Source organism: Chelonoidis abingdonii, chromosome 4 (genome assembly GCF_003597395.2).
Source record: "Chelonoidis abingdonii isolate Lonesome George chromosome 4, CheloAbing_2.0, whole genome shotgun sequence".
Classification (NCBI taxonomy): domain Eukaryota; kingdom Metazoa; phylum Chordata; order Testudines; family Testudinidae; genus Chelonoidis; species Chelonoidis abingdonii.
The window spans coordinates 57223258-57247336 of NC_133772.1; the positions used below are offsets into that span (position 1 = coordinate 57223258).

A 24079-nucleotide genomic window follows, 5' to 3' on the forward strand; every position below is an offset into this window, starting at 1 on the left:
TGCTGGACCTCCCAGTGTTCTTAAGAAGTATGCTTAGAGTCTCAGCAAGCCCCAGCAATCTCTCTCAGCTGACCTCACTCCAGCACTGGCAGCCTAAAAGGTTCAAAAATTATGAATCAGGACCCCAAATTCACGATCAAGGAGCAATCAGTTACACATATAGAAATTGGGAAATGACTGCCTAGGAAGGAGTACTACAGAGAGGGATCTGGGAGTCATAGCAGATCACAAGCTAAATGTGCAAAGAAGGAAAACTTCATTTTGAGATGTATTAGCAGGCATGTTATAAGCAAGACTGAAGTAATTCTTCTGCTCTACTCTGCGCTGATTAGGCCTCAACTGGAGTATTGTGTCCAGTTCTTGGTTCAGGAAAGGTGTGGACAAATTGGAGAAAGTCCAGAGAAGAGCTACAAAAATGATTAAAGATCTAGAAAATATGACCTATTAGGGAAGATTGAAATAATTGGGTTTGTTTTCTCTGGAGAAGAGAAGAGAAGACTGAGGGGGACATGCTAACTGTTTCAAGTACATAAAAGGTTAGAAGAAGAAAAATTGTTCTTATTAACCTCTGAGGATAGGACAAGAAGCAAAGGGCTTAAATTACAGCAAACGCAGTTTAGGTTGCACATTAGGAAAAAATTCCTAACTGTCAGGGTAGTTAAATGGTGGAATAAATTGCCTAGGGAGGTTGTAGAATCTCTGTCATTGGAGATTTTTAAGAGCAGGTTAGATAAACACCTGTCAGGGATGGTCTGCTTTGAGTGCAGAGAACTGGACTGGAAAACCTCTTGAGATCTCTTCCAGTCCTACGATTCTACGATACTGGCTTAGAAATTATGAGATTTACAAATCAATAAATGTAGATTATTATATTTGCGTTTTGGGGTTAGAGAGTTTAGGGTTGACATTTTCATGGTCCATAGTCATGGAAGCTAGTAACTCTTTCTTTTAAAATGAAAGCTGAGATTAAAAAACCTGATTCCAGCAACTAGGGCTTTAAGAAAGATACCAAATATCACAAGAGACACAATTATGAAAGATAACAACACTGTCACTTTCTCAGCCCTCTCATTAGCTGCTATAGCAACAGGGATCCCGCCAATCCTCTAGTCCCTGATCTGACCCTGGGCTGTCTTTAGGGGCAGCCGCTCCTCTGTGCAGAAAGCAGATGGTTCACTTGCTAGTTCTTGCACCACTGCATCTCCTCTCCCAGCCTAGCAAGAAAACTGACTATTCAGTTCTGCTCCAGCTCTTTGTGTCACTGCACTGAGAAAAAGTTCAGAATCTATCAAGCCTGTTTACTGCTAGGCGGGGCAGAAACCTGGACCTTCTTACAGAAAAACTTGGAGTGGCTAGAGGCATTCTACCTGTGCTGTCAGTGCCAAATCCTGAGCATAAAGTGGTTCCACTTTTTGCAAAATATCCTAATCTCACAGAGATCTGGCCTTTCTTCAATTGCTCACTATGTTCAAAAGCGGCATTGCAAATTCTTTGCCCATGTCATTAGGATGGACAAAAACATCCCAGCATACTGTGCTCTTACATGCTCCATCAACATGTGAAGGGGTGCACATCTTTACTCTACCTGGCATTGCCCAGACAGTCCTAGATTTGCATGGTTCAGTCAGATCTGTGAACTTCACTTTACGATGTCTGGATGATGCCATCAAATGTGGTCACTCTGCCTGGTGCAACAGTCCTCAGTAGACTATGCACATTTGGTGATGATGAGTAAGAGGCCTCTCACTTTGCCTCGGGCATATATACATGATAACATTTACTTATTGATTAAAGAAAACAGTCTTGTGATTGAGACTTTTTACAAGGACTCAGGAAATCTCTTCATGCCTCAGTTTCCCATCCGCTAAATGATAATCATTTTCTCTCGAACGTTTTCTGCCTTGTCTATTTTAGATTGTAAGCTCTTAGAGGGAGCGACTGTCACTTACTGTGAGTTTGTTCAGCATGGGCTCAATCTTTGGGGCTTGTAGGCCCTACCATCTTACAAATAATAATGATAATTATATAGATGACATTTTCCTACAATATAATATCAAATCATACCAAATTTTCCTGTAAACTAAGTATACATAAGTAGCCACTTTTGCAGTCATGTACATCAGAGAGAGGCCATGAAAGTCACTAGTAAGCAGAAGGGGAGTTTTTAGCTGATAAGCATTTCTCAATTGCTTATCTTGCTTCAGACTTTTTTCCTCTCCTTCCTTTTAGACACAAATTTAGTATAAAGAGAAGTGTGCCAAGTGAACATGTCAGACTTGAAATTCCTCTAAATTAAGGAGAAAGGGATTTGGGGATTATAGTGAGTATACATTTTTAATGACATTAGCATCCTGCTTGGTGGCAAAGCTTTGAAGCAGTAGCAGCATTGGCACATGTGCCTCTTGTGTTCTTCATCAAAGCCTCAATGCCAAAAATTACACCAACTGGCACAAATAGACCCCAAACTAATTCCCCTCATTTTCAGATGACTGATTACAGAAATATAATCTATTTCAGAAAGAATCTACCAGTAAAAATCACACTTAAAAACAGAAATACTGTTGATTTTGAATTATCAGACTTCATTTAGTTTAATTTAAGGCTTTAATCTCCTTAAAGGGCTTCACCACTCTTTTGCATAACAGCTTGCATCAGCTGCCAAATCTGCAATGCAGTTTGTGAAACAGAGCTATGGCAGATAAATAATTACAAGGGTTTGTGGCAGCAGAGCACGATAAGATTGGTAAGTAATGGTAATGTGAACCCAGTCTTTACATTTGTCCTCAGCTAGATGGAATCCTAGGCCTATTGACGTCCAGATTAAAGTTGAGCAAATAATTTGCAATGAATAGTTTTTCCACTGAATTTAGCTCTCCCTTTATTTATGCTCATGCAATAATCAGGCATCAGATCATGATTTCCTCAAATTCATTCCTAATTTTGAAAGTATTCAGAAGTATTGCAACTCTGAACACTGATTATGTATAAGTTCCCTACCTGCCTGACTCAGGGTTTTCTATAGTGCCTAACACCATAGCATCTACATGCTTCTCACATAAATTAAAAATGCACACTGAGGTCCCTACTGGACTTCAAGAGATCTCTGCTCTTATACCCCTCCTGAATAAGGAGGGCTTTGCTGGGAAATATATATGTGTGCAGTAATAAACCCTGCTAACGGAGATGATAGAAATGCTTTGTCAAAGAGGGAGGTCTTGCAGCCACCCTTAAGAGTTCTCTCAGAGTATTTGACAGTCACTCCTATTTCAACTGTGTTGGTTAAACTGTGATTGCATGACCTACCTAGACAAGCGCTGTGACTGGATGGAAACCCCCATGTCAAAATTTAAAACTGAGATTCAATGAATACTTGAACATGTGGGTTAGACACACTGTTTTTTAAACTCTCTTTTGCCAGAGGTCTGCACAAAGGGAACACAGAGACATGAGCCTTGCCAAAACAAATTTATGTAAACACCAGGTTGATATTTGCGAAAAGATACTCTTTCAGCTCCATCTAAGAGTGCTGATATTTCGGGGAGCAATTTAGAAGGAGAGAGAGTCTGGAAAAAAAGCCATAATAAATGGAGATTTAGGAAGGCATTACGGTAAAAATCTTTGATATCTTTTGAACCAAGTCCATTACATTATAACAGAAAACATTCTGTACAGCAAACTCAATTGTAGCAAATTAGAAATCACCTTTCTTTCTTCAAGTAACTCCCTAAACTGCCATATACAGAAGGTTCTTGCTCCTATGGTTACTAGTAATAAATTAAGACAACAGTATTTTAAACATCTTGGAAAGCTAAATTTTTCCAGATTCTATGGGGAAAACTATATACGTGTGTGTGTGTGTGTGTGTGTGTGTGTGTAATTTCATCATTCATAAAGTTATCAAATAAACACATGTAATTCCCAAAAGCTTTTTAGACACTGCAATCCTATTTATTTCATCCTGTCCATTTACACTGAATGACATCTAGTAATAATTTGAAAAAAATGTATTGTTTACATTTGAACTTGTTCTCTATACTTTGAGTTATGACAAACATAAGATAGGCAAAGAAGGACTTTCACCTGAGATAGCTCTTACTGGGTCAGCTAGAAGGCTAATTTGACAATGCTGTTGCTGTCTATGAAAGATCACAGCTTCCATTCTGATTCTACTAATGCACAAAACAAGTTCAACTGCTGCATAGGGAGACAGTTAAAATTGTTTCCATCTTCTCTAGTGTCTGTGGCCACCAACTGCCACGCACCACAGTGAATCCTCTAGTAAAGTGGATGCTTTCAAAAGTAACATATGTTTCCAATTCAGTGAAGCACAAAACTATGCTAAATGGTAGTGAATGAACACCCTCTTATAGTGTAGTCACTTGTTGGCAGCATAAGTTATTTTAACGCACATATGACTTTAAAGTAAACTTTGGCCATCTGTTGTGTCCTCTTATTGTAAAATTCAAAGAACCTAATCCATACTGATATAATAAAATACATATAAATGATTCAAATTTAACAGGTGGTTTTTTGGTTTTTTTTATTCAGCACTGCAGGGATTATTTGGGAGAGGGGTTTCCCCAGTGATTTTAGTTACACATAAGGCTGGGGAACACACTTCATGAATACTGTGAATTTTCTAATCAGGTGGCTTTTTTCCAGGAATTCACTGAAAGAGGTTGAATTTTGTTAATGAAATCAGAATATCATAAGGAAGGATATATCTCCAGTAACATTTATAGGAGATAAGAGAGTGAGTGAATGAATAGTATTTTTGTGTCGTTATGTTATAACCACCTTCAGATTTAACTAATGATAATGTAAATCTAGTGCCGGTTTTAACCATCTAATTTATTAGCTACTAAATGTATTTGGTAGCAATTTGCTGCAGTGCCAAAAACACAATCAAATATTCCTAGCAACATTTTCTAACACTGACTGGGTTGGGTTGTATTCATGAACAATATATTCTCATTAGTATGAGATTTGCTTTGAAATTTTATAAATGACAAATATTTACATAAAGTATATAAAGTCTCTTGAATTTACCAACATGAATTCCACAGAGGAAAGTGAAGTGTAACACATGCAGTCATAAGATTTTATGGCTTTTCTTGTGCCCACACTGGCCCATGATAGCTTCCTCGCAGCAGTTTTGAAGATGGGCCTTGGAGCATTTGCAGGAGTGGGGCATAAGATATAAACTTTTCAGGACAAAGATTATCTTCAAACTGTTTTTATATAGCATGTAGCCCTGTTGGGTCCTAATCCAGATCAGAGCCTTAAGGCAAATAAAAAATATATAAATGATCTCAGTCCAGTCCCTAGACTCAAGGCTGGCCTGAGTCAGCTGACTCTGCCCTCACAGGGTCTCAGAACCCAGACTCCAGCCTGAACCCAAACATCTACACTTCAATTGTATAGCTCCCTTAGCCCAAGCCTCAGGAGCCAGAGTCAGCTGACCCAGGCTCTGAGACTTGGGGCTGTGGGGTTTTTAATCAGAGTGTAGACATATACTTGGTATCCACATCACAAAGCCCACCATTAATTGACCAAGGACTGAATAGGCATGGAGATCTTACAGGAGGTCTTCCAGGTCTGAATATGGGTATGTTGGTAAGGGAGCTTGCACTGCTAATACTCGTGGAGTCCACTGTTTTTATATTAATAGATGGCTTCAGTCCCCAGGGCTGCAGATCCAACAGAGTTCATGAGCACTGGGTACGTCCACACTGCAAAGAAAAGCTTGTGGCACAGAGTGTCAGAGCTGGGTCAACTGACTCAGGCTTGTGGAGCTCAGGCTGCAGTGCTAAATATAGCAGCATAGATGTCTGGAGCCTGGGTTCTGAAGGTATTTCTACACTGTAATTAGAAACTGTGGTTGGCCCATTCCAACCCTGACTCAGGCTTGCGGGGCTGAGGTTAAGGGAGCTGTTTAATTGTGATGTAGACATTCAGGTTTGGGCTGCAGCCTGAGTTCTGGGACCCTCCCACCTTGAAGAGACCTAGAGCCCAAAATCCAGCCCAAGCCCGAATGTCTACACCACAATTAAACAGCTCTTTAGCCCGAACCCTAAGGGTCAGTTGTGGGTTTTTAATTGCAGTGTTGACGTACCCTCAGACCCTCCTCCTCCTTCCAGAGCCTGGGCTACAGCCCAAGGTTGAAAATCTACACCACTATTTTTAGCCCCGCAGCCTGAGTCCTGCAAGCCCAAATCATTTTACTCTGGCTCTGAGACTCAGCAGCATTAGTGTTTTACTGCAGTGTGGACTAAGGGGCCATTTTTTAAAGGTATAAACACAATGAACGCCTAATGAAATCAATTGTTGTTAGGTACCTAAAAACCTTTAAAAATCTGGCCCTAATTGTTATTATCTATTTCCAAATGTAATTACAGAATTTCTATGTAAAATGGTCATAGCAGAATCTGATGTGTTTAAAGTGGTGGTTTACCCTAAATACAGAAATTTCGTAATTATTGCTGTAGTTATTAAAATTAATAAATAATTAACATGAATACTATTTATTCATTAAAAATCAACTTTAAAATATCTTTCTATCCATTATTAACTTAATGACTCCAACTAACTTCTGCTTCTTATTGATTCAGTGGCAACAAGTTTGAACCAAAACATTTGACTAATGCTATTGGAAGTAACAATCTTTGGCAGATTTAACTAGAATAGGAAGAGCCTCAGTTAACGGTGTCTGAATAGAAACACAGCTCATTTTGCTCACATGATTAGCCCTACTGCACAAGAATTTAGTTATTAGAATTTGGCCAGTTGATGTCAAGTTCAGTAGCCTAAATGTGGCAAGATTTTTGCACTGCTTTTCAGCATGACAACAATGGACATTAACAAAGAAGTTGTTCCCAGGGTAGCAGGCTGAAGTTATTATGATTAGGTAGATAAAGTAGATAATACAAACTATATCTGTCCAAGTAGATTTCAATCGTATTTTGTTTTATTTTTAGTTCGAAAACTATAATGGACTGTCATTTTACTGCATGAGGTGTCAATAACTGGACTAAAAATAGTCTTTTTAAAATTTCAGGTTTTTACATTCCCTGTCTGTACAATACCTATGCTATGGCTAAAATTTTGCATTCCCTGTCTGTACAATACCTATGCTATGGCTAAAATTTTGCTTCAAGTAAAAGGTTAATCAAGTGTTCTGCTTAATCAGTTTTGTACTTTTATACTATATACATGGGTCATGACCAGTGTCAAATACTTTATGTAAGCTGGAGCACAACTTCTGATTTAAACTTTTAAAGGCAAAGAGAGAGCAGATGACTTCATTGAATTTGTTCTTACAATACAGCTATTAATTTGAAATTGATTTCCAACAAAAATGGGTACAAACAACTGAAATCCTTAGATGATACTTAACAATAAAAGCTGAAGATCAACTATATTTAGTCAAGGAGAGCTAATGCACCAGACAGGACTTAGATTGAGCTGGTACATATTTTAGACTGTGGGTATGTCTTCACTACTGGCTGGATCGACAGGCAGCGATGGAGCCAGTGGGGATCGCTTTATCGTGTCTAGTCTAGACATGATAAATTTATTCCCGAGCACTCTCCTGTCAACTCCTGTACACCAGCTCGGTGAGAAGCAGAGTCAGAGTCGATGGAGGAGAGGCAGCAGTGGACTGAAGTTGTGTAATTTAGCTCAATTCCCCTCCCCCACACTCAGTATAGACCAGGCCTGTGTCTGCAGTCTTTATATATTTCATTTTAGTATTTCAATTTTTATTCAGAAACAGCAGCCTTTATGGTTGCATAGAAAACTTTCTAAATGTGAACTTGTAGTGCTGTCTCACAGAGTCTGTCCACAGAACACGACAGTACAGTGCAATATGAAAAGATAAAAACCTTTAGGATGTTTCATAAGATTGAAACTGTTCTGAGGATCAGGTCACAAACAGTATTAGCAAGTGTTCACCTTTTTTGCCAAATGGTCAATTAAATCTGGAATGAAATAGAAGATTACATCATTAAGTACCACAGAGCTACAGTACTGAGGGTCTGGATGCATAAATTGTATGTTGACTTCACCCATAAGTGCTGTCACTCAGTCTCTTTAAAGAGATAACGACTCAGATAATTTCATGGAAAAGTGGAAATAAGCTGAATAAATTCTGTAGATGAAGTTTTAATGACAGCAAATGGATAAGTAGAAAAATACTACAAATCACAGTGCTTGGGTGAACATCTGGTACTTTTTATACCCTGCTGCATTATGTAAACAATCTGTGATCATACTAAAGGGCTCAATTCACATGGCAATTCTGGTTATAACTAATGTTGAGTATTAGCATATGGGCTTGTAACTACTGTATTTATTAATAACTTAAACTGTGCTTCAGTAATAATTATCAATGCAGATGGCTTTTAATTAGATGGAGAAACTAAACTCGGGTCCCTTCTACTCATCTCCGGAGACTGTTGTAAAGGCTCATATTGTTTTCTTTTTACCACCAAAACCTAACAAGCAGTTGAAAAGAGAATATGTGGAGAGGACTTTGGAAGTTCCTGACATTTTTATAAATGCATACAAAATTTGTATATCTTTATATGACTCATGACCTAATTTCCAATGACACAAGGAATTAAATCCAAGAGTCCCATCATCTGGAACATATAAATATGTGATAAATGTATAATGCAACTAGCCAGTGAATGGGTTGGCTTCAACTCATTTTTTAGATCAGAAAAAATAATTTGTTCTTGTTTATATATTCATATCTGCTAACATCCTATCTGTTCAGATGTCACTAAACAAAGACTTTGATTTTGTACTTTTCATCTGGAATTGAAATAAACTGCATGAGAACATACATAAATAAGCGGGAAAATAGTGCAATACAAATATTGTGAGTACAGGAAATATTGTCTGTCACTATATTAATGAAGCGTTGGTGTGCAGCAATAAAACCAGCTGTTTTCTTATTGTAATCTAGATTCCCATGTGAGAATCCCAGGCACATAACTGTGAAAGTTACATCTGAGAACAAAATGTACCTAGAATCAATTAATTTCAACATATATATCACAAGTGTTCTAGTCATTTACAGAGAACAAAACACTATAGTATCACTAATGGTATATAGCACTAATAAGGGCATAAATCACCACTGGCAGAAACTAGTCATGGGTCCAGCAGGCGGTGCCCAGATCAGGATAAGTTTGATGCCTAGGTCAGTTCTGAGGCTGAACACAGCTATCTGCTAGAGCAGTCACTGTAGTATTTACACTAGGCTTTGGAGTTGATGGTACCAAAAATCCTGTGAGTTGTACTCATAAGATTTCAGCTCAAAATTGATCTCTTGAGAGCAACACTTCCTTTAAAATAAATAAATAAATAAAATGCCATCATAGGTAGAACAATCTTGCAGAATCAACAAAAATACAATTTTTGTTAAAAATTAACTCTAAAATGTACACGGATATAAAACAAGTTTTACAAAACAAAAAAAGGGCTGAAAGTAGTTTGTTAGTGCAACAAATAAATTAAAAACATCTTTGATTTTTTTTCCGTCATCAGTTTCAACTATCAGCAGGGGACAAATAATTTTGCAGCAGATGTGGACAGCAATTTAAATCTGGAATATGAACAGTTTAATTAGGGATGTGTATTCAAAGTTAAAGGAGCATAATCATGTTAAATGGATTAAGGGAGTATTTTTGGCAGGTTTTAAAAAAATCCATAATCTTGCATTTTATGCATGGCTCAGTAGGCAATGTGCCATCTTTTTTGTTAATCAAGAGTGCACCTAAATCCTGATGTTTACTGATACACAACGAGAAAGATAGATAGAATGAAATACTTAGAATTGATCCAAATCCATGTTTTATTTTAGGTGGGCCAGGATTTAGTGTGATTAGTAACAGCAGTATTTAGTAGTTTTATGCTATTTTAATCTTTTAATGGAGGCCATGCCTGGCTTTCTGATATAGACTGCTGCCATTTTTAATGATGTTAGAATTAATGTTTTGTATGTAGTCCTCAAGGAATGGGCAATACTGTTATACGATGTGCCTGCATTTTAGATTTAGTGTTAGATTTTGTTCTCTTGAAATGAATTTTATTCATTTTACAAATGTTGAGTGTTTAAGACATAGCCACACTGTACATGCAAAGAAAGATTAATGTTCAAACATGCTTGATTTAGGAGATACTGTGTTGACAGCAGAATCCTAGGAGACAGAGCTCCTGAATTCTGTTCACAGCTACACTCAAAATGTTATCTGTGACCTTGAATAAATTGCATCACAACTTACTTTTCTGTAAAATGGGTTTATAATGCTCATCTCCATAGAGATCTGTTATGACAACTAATTCAGGCAAGCCGATTAATATCCTCCAATGGAAGTTCTATGTAAGTACAAAGAAATGCCTATTTGAGCAACTCAAAAGCTATTTTATTATCCATAAAGGGTAGCCACAAGTCTGTTACATTTGATGAAAATAAGTTTAGGGACAGATTCAAAGAACTTGACTTATGATTAATAGAACCTTATTACACATTTGATCCCATTGACTTCAGTGGAACTACAGATGGAGCGAGACAGTATTAGATGTCAGAAAAAAATCACAATCTGGACCTTAGAGATCCTCCCCAGAGTCCTCCACTAATATTACACTGGTTTTCTACAAACAAATCTGAAAAATAAATTATTCCTGTTATGGCTCCTTTTCTGACCTGTAATAGGAAGGCAACGCAATAGTATTCTGATCGTTGATGATTTTTTCTATGCTAGCCAGGTTCATTGGTTGTTGCCACGGAATTTCAGTGTTTTATCCTGAAATTCCCAGTTTGCCAACTTCATTTCTTCCTTGCATACTCCCACCTATGGGAATGTTATTTCTGGCCCACTTGCATAAGTTCTATAATCAAACTCCTTTGGACACGGAGTGTACAGAATGGAAAAACACACACACACTAGCGTAGAAAGTGGTTGTATGTGTCTTATAGCCAAGTCTATTATCCCAGAAAGGAAATCCCACATCTCTTTCATATTCTATAATAAACTCTTAGACCAATTTGGTTTATTTTGCAATAGTCACTGAAATCTTTACAGCTAATCTGGAACATGATGTTTCAAAACCAGCTTAATATCCAGCCAACTTTGTGCAGACAGTTTACAGATCTTTCATATTATCAGTCAGGTTCAGAAAACAATCCCCAGAGATCACTCTTTGGGATACCAGATATTTGGAAAAAAGGGCACTTTATAATTCCACTGTCTTCACATTACATATCCTAATACTAAGTCAGATGGTCAAATCATTATAAGTAAGTGTGGATAACCTTAAAGGATAATACAACTAGGTTATTTAAAAACACGTCCCCCCCCCCCCGCCCAAGAAAGCCAAGAAACTTCACGTAGCCAAATGGCTCACTGCTCTGTTACAGAGAGTTAATGATCACCTTAATGATAATACTGGGACTTACCAAAACGTGTGGTCAGGTTTTCTTCCCATACAGGATTGACATTTGGAGTAATTTACTGTCTGCAATTTCCTGCTATATCCATACACCTGGGGTTCCCACAATACTGAATCCACTACCCTAGCAACCACTCTAGAATATTTCCATGAAGCTCCCAGTAAAATGTTCTTCAATCTTTAGATAATGACAACATACAATAGGTAACTAATTTTTGTAGAAACCTTGGACTGTTGCTTAAGATGGGTCATAGTATATAACTTTTCTCCATTTCCAGGCTTTGTTTGCTATTTTATCTACCTCCTCTGTCCCCTTTTCCCTAGCCTTCTCCACTCTGAAAAGCAAAAAATTAACTTTAAATAAAGTAGGTCTGAGATAAACAGTCTAAACCAAGTACAATCAAGTGTAATTAAATTTTCCAGTACAAGCAGAGTAGGATTATTCCTACCCTTGCAATATCAGAAAAGATCAAATAGGTCATAAGAACAAAATCTGATATGTGCTTTACAAGTCATTGGAAATCATGAATAAATATTGCCCATTCCCTAAGGTTTATATACCATTATATATTATATCTGCACAGCAGTTTCAATAGTAACTCTATTTTTACATATTCTGGGCCAAGTTTAATTACTAAAGACACTTTTCACCCTTTTATTTATGGGGCTAAAAAAAAGTAGGGAAATTGAATGCAAACAATTGTTCTTGATGCAATGTTCAATTTGCAGAGTTCAAATAAGCAAAAGTCAGGAAATTCAAAATCTAGATTCACTCAGTAACATTAACTGGGACATGTTGCATATATGTAGTATTTTATATTCCTGTTTCTCTTGGTAAATTTCTACCTCTTAATACTTCAAATATGAAGTATAGTCAAGTTAAATATTGACATAGTGTCCTTAAGACTCAGGTTTTCTAACATTTCCTTATTTTAGCTGTGCAATGTTCCTATTTCATTAATGAATATAAGAAAAAAGAACATATAATAGATATTGAGCTAGTTCCTTGGCATACCAGAATATCACTCAGCTCACGCAGGGAATGGAAGACACAGGTGATTTTATGCCACCTTTATATTCCACCCACAAGCCAAGACAAATTGCTCCCAGCATATGTTAATGAAAATTAAGCAACCTTGAAGCTTCTCTAACAGATAAAAGCTCCCATGGAACTGCTTCACTGCTGAGGATCCCTGGGAGTTTGTAATGCTCCAACCCCACACCTCTCCTAAATGCCCCAAATGGACTTCCATTCAGCAACACCTACCTTTCCCATCAGTCCCTCATCTCCTTCCTTTTCGTTCAGTTATTACTATCTTACCTCCTCTGGTTCCCTACTATCTGTCCCAAGCAAGAGTCAATTTCCTATTGAGCCTACATCAACCAATGCTTGCTGGTGAGAAGAGCAGGTCAACATTTTTCCAAATGTTATGTAAAACTTATGAAAACTGTTCATCATATTCCAACCTGCTCTGTCAGGGAATAGGTTTTAATTTTTAACCACTGAATAGTGTATAACGGAAGTCAAGGGGTTTTGATTCATCTAGGTTGGACTGGGTTTGGCACATTCTGCAAAGTACACATCCTCAACACTAAACATAATCCAGCCTTCATAAAGGGCTGCCAATTCCACTGCTAATCAAAGATTAACACAGAACCATGGTAATGTCATTGAGCTGCTTTCTTCTTCCTAGAATGACACTTCTAATAGCATAAAATGCAGTGTAAGGAGGGACAGCAATTCAGCAAAAACATCCAGATGTGGCTTACCATTGGACACTGAGAAAGTCTTTGAAGATTAAAAATGCAGTCTTATAACTTATGGGCTTACTTAGAGGTTTCCCACCTCCCAAACACCTCAAAATATATACCTGACATTTTCCATCCCTTTTGTCTTTAACACACTTCCTTAATTGGTGTGTTGGATCATGGATTTAATGACTGAATAGTCATTTCAGACTGATTTCTCTACTGCTTCTGAATTTACCTTTGTTTGGGTCAAGCTGCACACGTATCTTAGTTTAATTCACTAGTGTGGGGTGAGGGTGTCATTAAAAAACCCACAACTCCATGGAACTTATCTGGCTTTATAATAAACTGGAAATTAAGTCCATGCTTATTTAAAGATTCACTACAGTTCGCAAACCTTTTGCGAGAATTTGGCATGATTTAAAATCTTGCGTCAAAACCAAGTGATAATGCATTGTTTCATACGCTTATGTGAAACCAGATAACTGACTGAGTTTCGGTCTGAGATTCTAGAAAGAGAAATGTATGGAATACAAAACCCTGTGAAGTGAATCCCATAATTTCACATATCTCTGGGCAAGATATTTTTTCCTAGTGTCCTCATACTGGGTTACAGAATAACAACATCTCAATACAACTATGTGATGACACAGCTTCATTATAGTACTTTCTTTATAACAGGAATTCACCTCATTCACACAATCAACTGCCCACCACTCTCGTGTGCTACATTTTGGTTCTTTAAACACACACAGTGGAATTCCTAACTCCAAGACTTCATAAATCATGAGCCATATACTGAAACTTTATGAGACTCACTACCTCTGAAATTAAATGTCAACTATTTGACCACACAAACAACCCAACACAGCGCTGTAGCTCTGCTATTGAAAAGTAACCATGTCTGTAAGGTCCTGTACAATGTGATGTAATTTTCCAGTTTGGAACAGTGCCATGGGAACTTTAATGACCACAAATGGTCAGCATCTTATTTTTATGCTCCGCCAAATGACAGAAGCATCAGCAGCACTTAAGCCCTCAGCAACATTCTGGAGCATTGGTTCAATACAAACTCAGAGGAAAAAGTCAACCTACTAAATCACCAATGCCCCATCCCACCGTACCCAGTATTTACCTCTCTGGTTATCTGTACGAATACTGACCTAGTCCAGCCCTACTTAGCTTGTGAGATATGAGAGGCTCACAGCAAAAGATAACTGCACATTTTCAAAACCATCTCATGTGTTATAAATTTAACTTCTATATATGAAGCACTTTTAATGACTCATTTAATTCACTGAAATGTAGAGCCTGATTCTATTCTTATACTGGCTTTACACTCCTTTGACTTCCGCTGAGTTCCTCCCAATTTACACTAGTGCAAAGGAGAAGACAATCAAACCTATATAGTTGTGGAGGGAGGACCACTCCTGGAATAGTACTGTGGTAGTTGCATTTAGAAGCAGTTTACCTAAACGGGTTGGATACACAGGGCCGGCCCACAACATTTTGGCACCTGAGGCAGTGAGCTCAAATGACACCCCCATGGCCCCTCGCTTGGGCCAAAACTTTGAAAGGTCTCGATTCCGCTTTCTTCCTGTTCTACTTCTCTCATGGTACTGCTCAGATACCTACCCCAATAAAGGAGAACTAACAACTTAAAATCCCTTGTTCAAAAATTTTAACTAACACTTAACTTTCAAATGCTTGAACAGCAAACGTAACTTTTCTTGTCTGCAAAGTAAACACTGACATTTTTATCTGTTTGAATAATCAAAGTGGTGCTTTCTGTGCCTTCTTGGTTGCAAAGATTTGAACTGCTTCCTGAAGGTCCACAGTCTGGGCCAGCTCATGCTCTGTTGAGATGGTTGCAAGGCAACCAGCCTCTCCTGTGTCATTGTGGAGCGTAGATGTGTTTTATTAACTTCAGCTTGGAGAAGCTGCGTTCTCCACTGGCAACTGTTACAGGAAGTGTTAGAAGTATGCGCAGAGCAACACAAGCATTTGGAAAGAGGGTGGTCATCTTATTTGTGCACATATATTCCAGAACAGCCTTTGGAGTTGATCCTGCTGAAATGTATCTTGAAAGGGCTTTCAGTTCATCACCTAAATCACTCGCATCAATATCACGCATGTCATCATGTGTCAACACTGTCTCTATGCCCTGCATTGCTGGTGTAGGTCTTCTTCAGGTATAGTGAGGAGTTTTGGAATATCATACAACATCCAAATATACTGCTGTGTTCCTTGAGCTGCATGAACATTCTTCAACTGACTGTATTGCACAATCTAGCACCTGGTTAAAGAATTCAACTTTGAATTGTTGTTTGGGGTCTCTTATGGGATTATCCCGTGCCTCGTAATCAAAATGTCTTCTTCGGTGACTCTTGTATTCTTGAATGGGTGGGAAAATAGCTTCAGTGTGAAGTTCCTCTGCCAACTTCTGTGCACTCTTCAGAATGTTTTGAAATCCCTCATCTGACCAGTAAGACTGTAGGTATGACTTTGCTTTGTCCAGTTGTTCCATTGCTCCAGATATATCAAGGTCAACACCTTGGAGTCTCTTGCTTACAACATTTATTTCAAACAGTATGTCATGCCACAACACTAAGCCACACAGAAATTTGAAGTTATGTATGTTTTCTGGTGATTCCATTTCCCTCTGCCACTGTTCTCCCCAAACAGTTCCTGTCATAGCATTATCCTCCATAATGGCAACTATGGCATCATCTATCTTCCCAATTTGGTGTTTGATAGGCTTTATCGCCTCCACTCGACTTTCCCATTGTGTGGCACTCAGTGGTTTCAGTGTCAGAGAGGATGTTCCCAGATGTTGCTTCAAAATTTGCCATCGGAGTTGATGCAGAGAAAAAAATACATAGATGCTTTGAATTACATTAAAAAAATTCAGCAGCCTCACTAGAAGCTGATGCTGCATCACTGACCACCAAGTTCAATGAATGAGAACTGCATAGGGACAAAAAAAGCTTGAGGGTTTAACTCTCAGATCTGTGTCTGCACTCCTCTGTTCTTTCCTCTCATGTTGGCACCATTATCGTAGCCCTGACCTCTCATGTCAGCTATCACAATTCCCATATCTTCCAGCTTTTTAAGAAGCACATTTGTCATACCAGCTCCTGTAGTATCATCAATGTCAATAAATTCTAGAAAATGCTCTCTGACAGTCACCATTGCAGGGACATTTTCACTAGGTTCTGTTGTTGTTACAAAATGCACCATTAAAGTCATTTGTTCCGTATGGCTGATGTCAGGTGTGCAGTCCAGAATAACAGATAATATCTTGCTGACTTCAGATCTGCCACAATCTTCTGTTTGACTTTTGTTGCCAGTAACTGTATGATCTCATTTTGAATTGTTTTTCCAAGGTAGTGGTGTGTGTGTACATTTCTTGGGTGGTGACTCTTCTTAGATGCTCCTGGAGTACAGCATCAAACTCAGCCATCAGCTCCACATTTTTAAGGAAGTTTCCATTGTTTGGCACATACAGCTGATCTGAAAGTGCCACACAGTGCTAGGTTTTGGGTAGCAAGCATTCTCACAATGGCAATGAGCCTTTTCAGAACATTTTGCCAGTAAAGAGACTCTGATGCAATCTTCTCTTGATGCTGATCATCTATGGTGGCCTTTAACCTTAGTCTCATCTCAAGCTCTTTCCACCTATGGAATGCTCTCTGGTGATTTGCTGCCTTCTCATGGCATGCCAGATTTCTAGCCAGATTTTTCCAGTCCTTTGTTCCTGTAGAACCCAATGTGGCTGGAACATTAGACTGGAAAGGGAAGAGTTTGCAACAAAAACATTATGCAGCGTTCTGGGTTTTTGAGTACATAAGCCATGGCCTCTCCACTTTGTCACCATTAGGGATTTCACGCCAGTAAGGTGTTGGATTTAAACTTCTATTTTCACTGTCTTTGAGTAACATGAATTTTTTACTTGCTGTGACCCACGCAGTACAAGGAAGTCCCTCAGGCTACTGCTCAAGTGGGTCCAAAGTCCTGGATCATCTAGACTTAAGGAACTAAACTCAGCAGTAGCTGTTTCTTGTGCCTCCAGCACACTCTTGTCTGATCTACACTTTTCTTCAGGAATATGCATGGTTACATCCACTTGCAATGGTGATATGGATGCTGCAGTAGCTGCCAGGTCAAATGCACTTTGACTAACTGGAAGATCAGGCATCTCCTCACACTCACATCCTCACTGGGGCCGGAAGGCTCACCATGAATATTTGTGTCTATGCATCTCAGGAGAGCTCCTTCCTGCTTAGATAGAAAAGTTTCCTTTGCTTGCTTTCTTTTTCTGAATGCTGCCCCAGAAGGGCGTTTTCTTCTTTCACTCATGACTGCTGTTCTGTGCCAGCTATAGTGGCTCTCAGTTGAAGGGGACAAATAAGCAGGCTGGCTCCTACTACTTCAGTTGACTGCCTGTTCTCCTCAAGTGGGTTCAGGGAAGCAGCAGGAAACAGGAAGCTCCCTGAGAAGCTGGTGTGAATCAGTCCAGGCTCCTGGGGGTGCTAGAGAGGTACATAGGAGGCCACTCCACCTCTCTCTCCCTGCAGCTCTTGCTGCTTTCTGTTATTCCCTCTCACCTTTAATCCTGCCTGCCTGCTATGTCTCTTGTGCCTTCCTTCCTCCAGCACAGCACTCCACCATCTCTGTGCATCTAGAGCAGAGAGAATACATATGCACCAGCAGTAGACACAATTTTCTACACTCTGGGTCCTAGTGGCAACTCCCCCCTGCCCCAGTCTGGCACCTGAGGCAGCCACCTCAGTTCGCCTGATGGTAAGGTCAGCCCTGAGATTCTTGTTTAAAGTGCCTCATCTTGCTCACTTCTTATAAAGCAGATTCAGATTAGTGTGGCCTAAACTATAAACTTGGATCACTTTCAGCAATGCATATTTATTCATGTGATTAACATCAGAGCAGGATTAGGATCAGGCAACTGCCTAGAATGCTGGGGTTGGTGCTTGCCAGACTCAGGGTGCTGTTTCTGTTTTTAGCGACAAAAGGGAAAATAGAAAGTTTGAAATAAAATGTTTCAGGTATTCAATATGTGGATAAATTTTTCACTAACGTCCTACAATGTTCTGGACCTTTATAGAATCTCACAGAACCTTCCAGACTTTCTGAGAACTACATTTTCCTTGAACCTCTTAGAATCTTGTCAGTCATGCCCTCGCAGGTATATAAGGGGCAGGGCATTGCCAGTCAATCAGTGAGATATAAGAATGAAATGAAGTGAAAGCCCAGCTGCGATATTGTGAACCTTGTTTTATTGTGCAATTGTGAAAGTGAACTTGTGTTTTAAGACTTGAAAAGTTCAAGCAACGACTAATAAAGGACATAATTAATGAGATGCAAGAAGTATTTATTGAACCTCTATCTATATAATGATATAAATGAAATATTGTTACTTCCGTTGCCAAGTCACGAGTGGTGAATGCAGCTTTTTGAAACAGGCTCATTAAAACATATCTTCAGTTGATGATGGCAGTCTCTCAGTGGCCATCGCTTGCTATTTTATCACTTGAAAATGCCATTGGCCGGACCTCTCTAGCGTTGTCCTTCAGTTTGCTTGGGCAAAGGTGAGAAATAAAGAGCTTTTGCACTAAAGGACTAGGGTTAGCATTCTAAAGCTGTACCTACTATAACACTATTTAATACTGGTCCAGCCAATGTTGGTGCACAGATCAATTTCTTCATGTTAGTACATTTCAGTTATTCTTAAAAGTTTCTGTACGCTTAGAGGAAACAATATTTTTTATTTGCTTATATATGGCGTGAATAAATACAGATTTACAGATCCTAGCATGCAAATTTATCATCTTGTATGACAGGGATAAATCATGCATGCAAATTGTGCATCAATGTTGTGAAATGGGCTACAAATGCAATAAAAATAAGATATTCAAAAGTTTAACAAATAAAGATGCTTCTTGTGTGGGGCCCCATTTGGTATAGGGCCAGCCCTGATTAACATAAAGATAACCAAAAAAAGTGAAGAAAATACCATCCACCAGGTCCTGCATTGTCCAAGTAACAGCTGTACCATTTATGAGATCAAGACTCTGTTGATTAATGATTAATGAAGTTTGACCATATCTGCTGAGTTACTTAACCTTCAAAAGTAAATGAGCCAGAAGAGGATTTCAAAAGGGGACCACTGCAGACTTGACCCAAGGTAGCCATTTACTGCAGCAGAGGAAATGCTTGTGATTTTCAAAGTGCTGGAACATCAACCAGATCAGAGCATGATTGCAACCACTGAAAACAGTGGTGGTGCCTTTATTCTCTAGGGAAAGATTTATTAATCATCATAATAATTCTGACTTATTCACTCAATGAAAATACAATTAATTGGAATGCCTGACTTTTTATAAAGTTACACAGCACTGTAGTTTGTATCCCAAATGGAATAATATTGACATCCTAATTTAACTTGTTGTGTGCTCTGTGACATTTTTCAGGATCTGCTGTCCACCTCTCTGCTGACAATGGGCATTGCAGAAAAATAACACAGAATCCTTATGCAGATTTGTTTATTTTAAGCAGCTTACAAAGGATAAGCTTTTGCTGCCATTTTAATGTTTTTCAAAAGATGGGTCTTAAAAATAAAAATTATGGCAACTCAATTTTTGAGGATGACTATATTATCTTTTATTTTTAAAATATTCATTTATTTTAGCTGGCGTTGTTGTTTTTTCTTTCATTCTTTGTTTATTTTCATGAGTGCAATAAAATATTCCCTGTTTAGTTCTCCCCTCAGTTTTGTATCATTCATTGAGATTATCCACCATCTTGTTACTCCAGTTTTATGCCAGCATAACTCCACTGAAACCATGCAACATTGCAGTGGTGAAGCAGACATCATTTAATTCTTAACTCTCCGTGGATATGTATTTTCATACAATAATCCATGGCTGCAGTGGAATCTTCACTGGATTATACAATGTAGATACAATTTTTCCTCATGTAGAGTATGCATTTCAATGCAGTCCTTCAGGTACTGTATGGCAATGGCTTTCACAATATTAACAATGAAGTGTACATATTTGTGAGGGGAAAAAAGCATAAGATTCATCCCATTATGGATATACTACAGGCTCATATTTACATGAATGAATATCTTGTTTCATGACTTCATTACATTTTGTACAATGTATACAAATGCATCGTGTTTGCATAAATTTGGTAATGATCCTGTACTGGAATCTACTAGCATGGGCTCCGTGAAGTAAGTGGGACTCTTCATGGATGCAGGGGGCCACGCTCATGGTCAGAAGCAGGATCAAATCCTTTTGTCTGATTTTGTCCCCCCCCCCCTCTTTTTTTTTTTTGAGCAATGTCCCATTTTCTCCCATTTTCAAACAGAAAACATTTGTTGTAGCTATCCTTCACACAAACTGTCTTGTGCATAGTTTTTATTTCCTTTGCAAAACTTTTGCTCACCTCTGGTGACTTTACATCATAGGTCAAGACATGGTGCAAACCTGATGCAGCATTTAAAAAGTCTCTCTCTCTGACTGGTAGTATCTAGCCATGCCACAGGAATATACGTCAGTCAAACCTATATCTAAATCTTCTATGAATGCAGATATCATAGTCAGCTGCTAATCCGAGGAACAGCAGTTAATAGTATCTATGCAGGGGGAAGGAGACAATGAGTACTGTTTGTGCCACAGAAATATTAATTTAGTTTGCATCACTTCTGAAATATTCATCTGCCAATTAAAACACTGATTTCAGCTTTCCAGCGGTACAATACATTAAATTAAACATCTTAATAATTATCCCTCCACTGAGATCCATTAGGTATTTTTGTGCTGTTTAGAAATTTCTATTTGCTACCTACTCGTTACTGGCTTCAAAATTGTTCTCCATTTCTGCAAAACTAAGTGAATTTCTGACTATTGTGCTGCAGAAATGCACTTTGCATTGAAGTTTATGCTCAGGCATAGCTTTCCACACTGGCCAGTGACGGAGAAATTAATTAGATTTTAGCTTCAATGCAATATTAGAAGTGGGAATACAATTAACTAGAAAAAGGAAAGGAAACTTTTTTTAAAAAAAAATGGTAATTATTAAATGAACCACAATAATGTTTATTTCCTAACTAGTGGATTATGCTTTATTTGAATGCCCTTCCACTGTCCAAACTGAGCCAAATATCCCTTTCCATTAGATGTCTTCATAATTGAAATCTATTCCAGGTCAGCAGTGTGCCTAGGAAGACGCTTAACTCTGGGGGCCAAATTCTAGGATCAAATCAACATAATATATGTCTAGGTTTTTCTTGTGAACTGCACAAACAGAAGTCTGAAATCCACTGTCACATATTCCAGATATGAGGAAATAGGACAAATATTCAATATATTGAATATGCTGGTGACATTTACTGTCTGACAGCACCAAAATAAATTGAAAGAGGGAACAGTGGGGTGATGTTAACATCTCTTTCCTTGTTACTTACCAAAAATAAAGTCTTTTGCATTTTTCTCTTTAAAATATGTGTTTGTTCTTGAATGCTAGCTGCCAGGATAAATCTTTTATTAATTTATTATTGTTATACAAGGAATCTTGGACAAGACTTGCATGATTTCTGTCTAATTTAAAAATGTAATACTCATTCTTATTTTTGGACAGAATTATTTGTCATGTAATGTGGTTATGAAATAACTGAAAGAATGCCAAGTTTCAAAAGAACCCTACCTATTCTCTGATAACATCCAAAGGGCCAGACTGTGGTATTTTTAATCATGTTAAATAGCACTTTCCCCCATTGACTTAATTGGGACTATTCACAGAACAAGTTACTATTCAACATATCTTTATCACACTCAAACATGTACCTAGTAAGATGGTTATAGCCAAAGAAATGACCAAGAAACATTAGCTGTATTTGAAAGAGATATAGTATATGACAAAAACATGTAAGAAAAGAAATATAAAAGGTGACATGTATGGATTAAACCACCACCGTATTTGAACACACTTCTATCTCAATATAATGCTGTCTTTGGGAGCCAAAAAATCTTACCACATTATAGGTGAAACCATATTATATAGAACTTGCTTAGATCCACTGAAGTGCACAGCCCCGCCCCCCGGAGCACTGCTTTACCGCGTTATATCCGAATTTGTGTTATATCGGATCACATTATACTAAGGTAGAGGTGTAGCAGGATATCCAGCCCAAACTCTGATCTATTATGCCCTGATTCAGCAAAGCACTTAAGCACAAGCTTAACTTTAAGATGTGATGAAGTTCCATTGAAGTCAAGGTTTAAATGCCTTGCAGATCTCCTGAAGAGCAGAATGTAAAGTAAATTATGCTGCCTTTGCATCATGCCAAGGACCACAGAAATGTTCATGCTTTACAACATCTTGCATTCTTTAATGTTAATAATGGTTCCTCTCTGAGCCAACCACACAGTGGTGTGGAGCATTGAAGCCACAGGTCAGCAAGGAAGTGTCTCTCACCTGAAAGGTTCCTGCATGATCTTCTTCTTTGTCTCCCTCTTTGCCATCCTTCAGAGCAATCAGTGTGAATCCACGGAAGTAGGCTGGAGTGGCAGCAGAAAGGGTTACTGAAGCAAAAAAGAAAAAAATAGTTGATTGTGAAATTAAGAATCTATGTAACAGTTTATTCTTCAGTTTTGTCTAAATATTTGTGTAAATTTGATGCTAATGAAAGCTAAAGATTAATAGAGTACAGTCAGGCAGAGTGCAGGAAGGTTCAGTCCAAGTTTCCATATGCAATTCTGCCAATGAGTCTCAGCCTTAATATGAAACATTGCTGTTATTTACAACCCATGGATTTTCTTAAAAATAGACTGTCAATATGCTAAACTCTTGAGGGAATTTTGCTGCAGAGACATATCTACTGGGGCCTTTCCCCCAGCAGCTCAGGCTCTTTGCTGAGCAGGGATGTGGCCCCTGATGTGTACCATGTTTCCTTAATTTTAAATGCAAAATAAGAAAAATTTTAGCCATATCTCCGAGTCCAACTGAACAGGGCTGGCTCCAGCTTTTTTTGTGAGAAATCTCACCAAAAAAAGATAAAGCCACGATCGGTGGCAGCTCTACCACACCGCTTCTTTCTTTGGTGGCAATTTGGTGGCTGTTCCTTCCATCCGAGAGGGACTAAGGGACCTGCTGCTGAATTGCTGCCAAAGACTCGGATGTGTCACCCCTTTCCATTGGCCGCCCCAAGCACCTGCTGCCTTCTCTGGTGCCTGGAGCCGGCCCTGCAACTCAGCTACAAATACCTTATCCACCAGTCAAGATTAACTACTTTCCATTGCCCTCATCCTGGGGCTGAACATGCCACAAGCATAATTTACCACAAGAATTGACCCCAGGAGACTGTTCTACTAGCTATGAATTAACAGAGCACAGCGAACTTTGGTAAAAAAAAAAAGAAACCTCAAAAGCACCCTTACCAATGCCCTAGCTTGCCCAGGAATGCCCCATGCGCCAAGTGTCTGTGGAGGTGATTGTGTGCTTCAGAGTTGGCTTCTCTGATTTCACAGTCACTGGAGACTTCCCCTACATTGAGAGATTCCCCAACTCTCCTGTTAGTCCATCTTTCTATTGTATTCTCTCTCATTCTACCTAAGTTCTTATGCTGTCCTCTTCACCCTTGTATCTGACAACCTTCCAGCAGTGCCTTACGCAAAGTGACAAACATCTGTGTCTCCATGTCTTTTATGCTCCCAGACTGGTGCAAAGGGAACAGATTTGTGGCTCGATAACTCTAAAATTCCTTTCTAACTTTCTCCAAACTTCGAAGAAAAATTCTATCCTGGGATGAGAATGGCCATGTGAAATTTCAGGGAAATTGGTTTCT

General features: G+C 38.6%; 1 protein-coding gene across 1 annotated transcript in view; it reads right to left on the reverse strand.

The window, feature by feature from the left end:
• Positions 1-24079, reverse strand: part of SPON1 (spondin 1) — a 326399-nt gene that overhangs the window by 289648 nt on the left and 12672 nt on the right. Inside the window, exon 2 of the mRNA XM_032777949.2 lies at positions 22711-22817. Within this exon, the coding sequence (XP_032633840.1) occupies positions 22711-22817 (107 nt within the window). The remainder of the gene's footprint in view (positions 1-22710; positions 22818-24079) is intronic.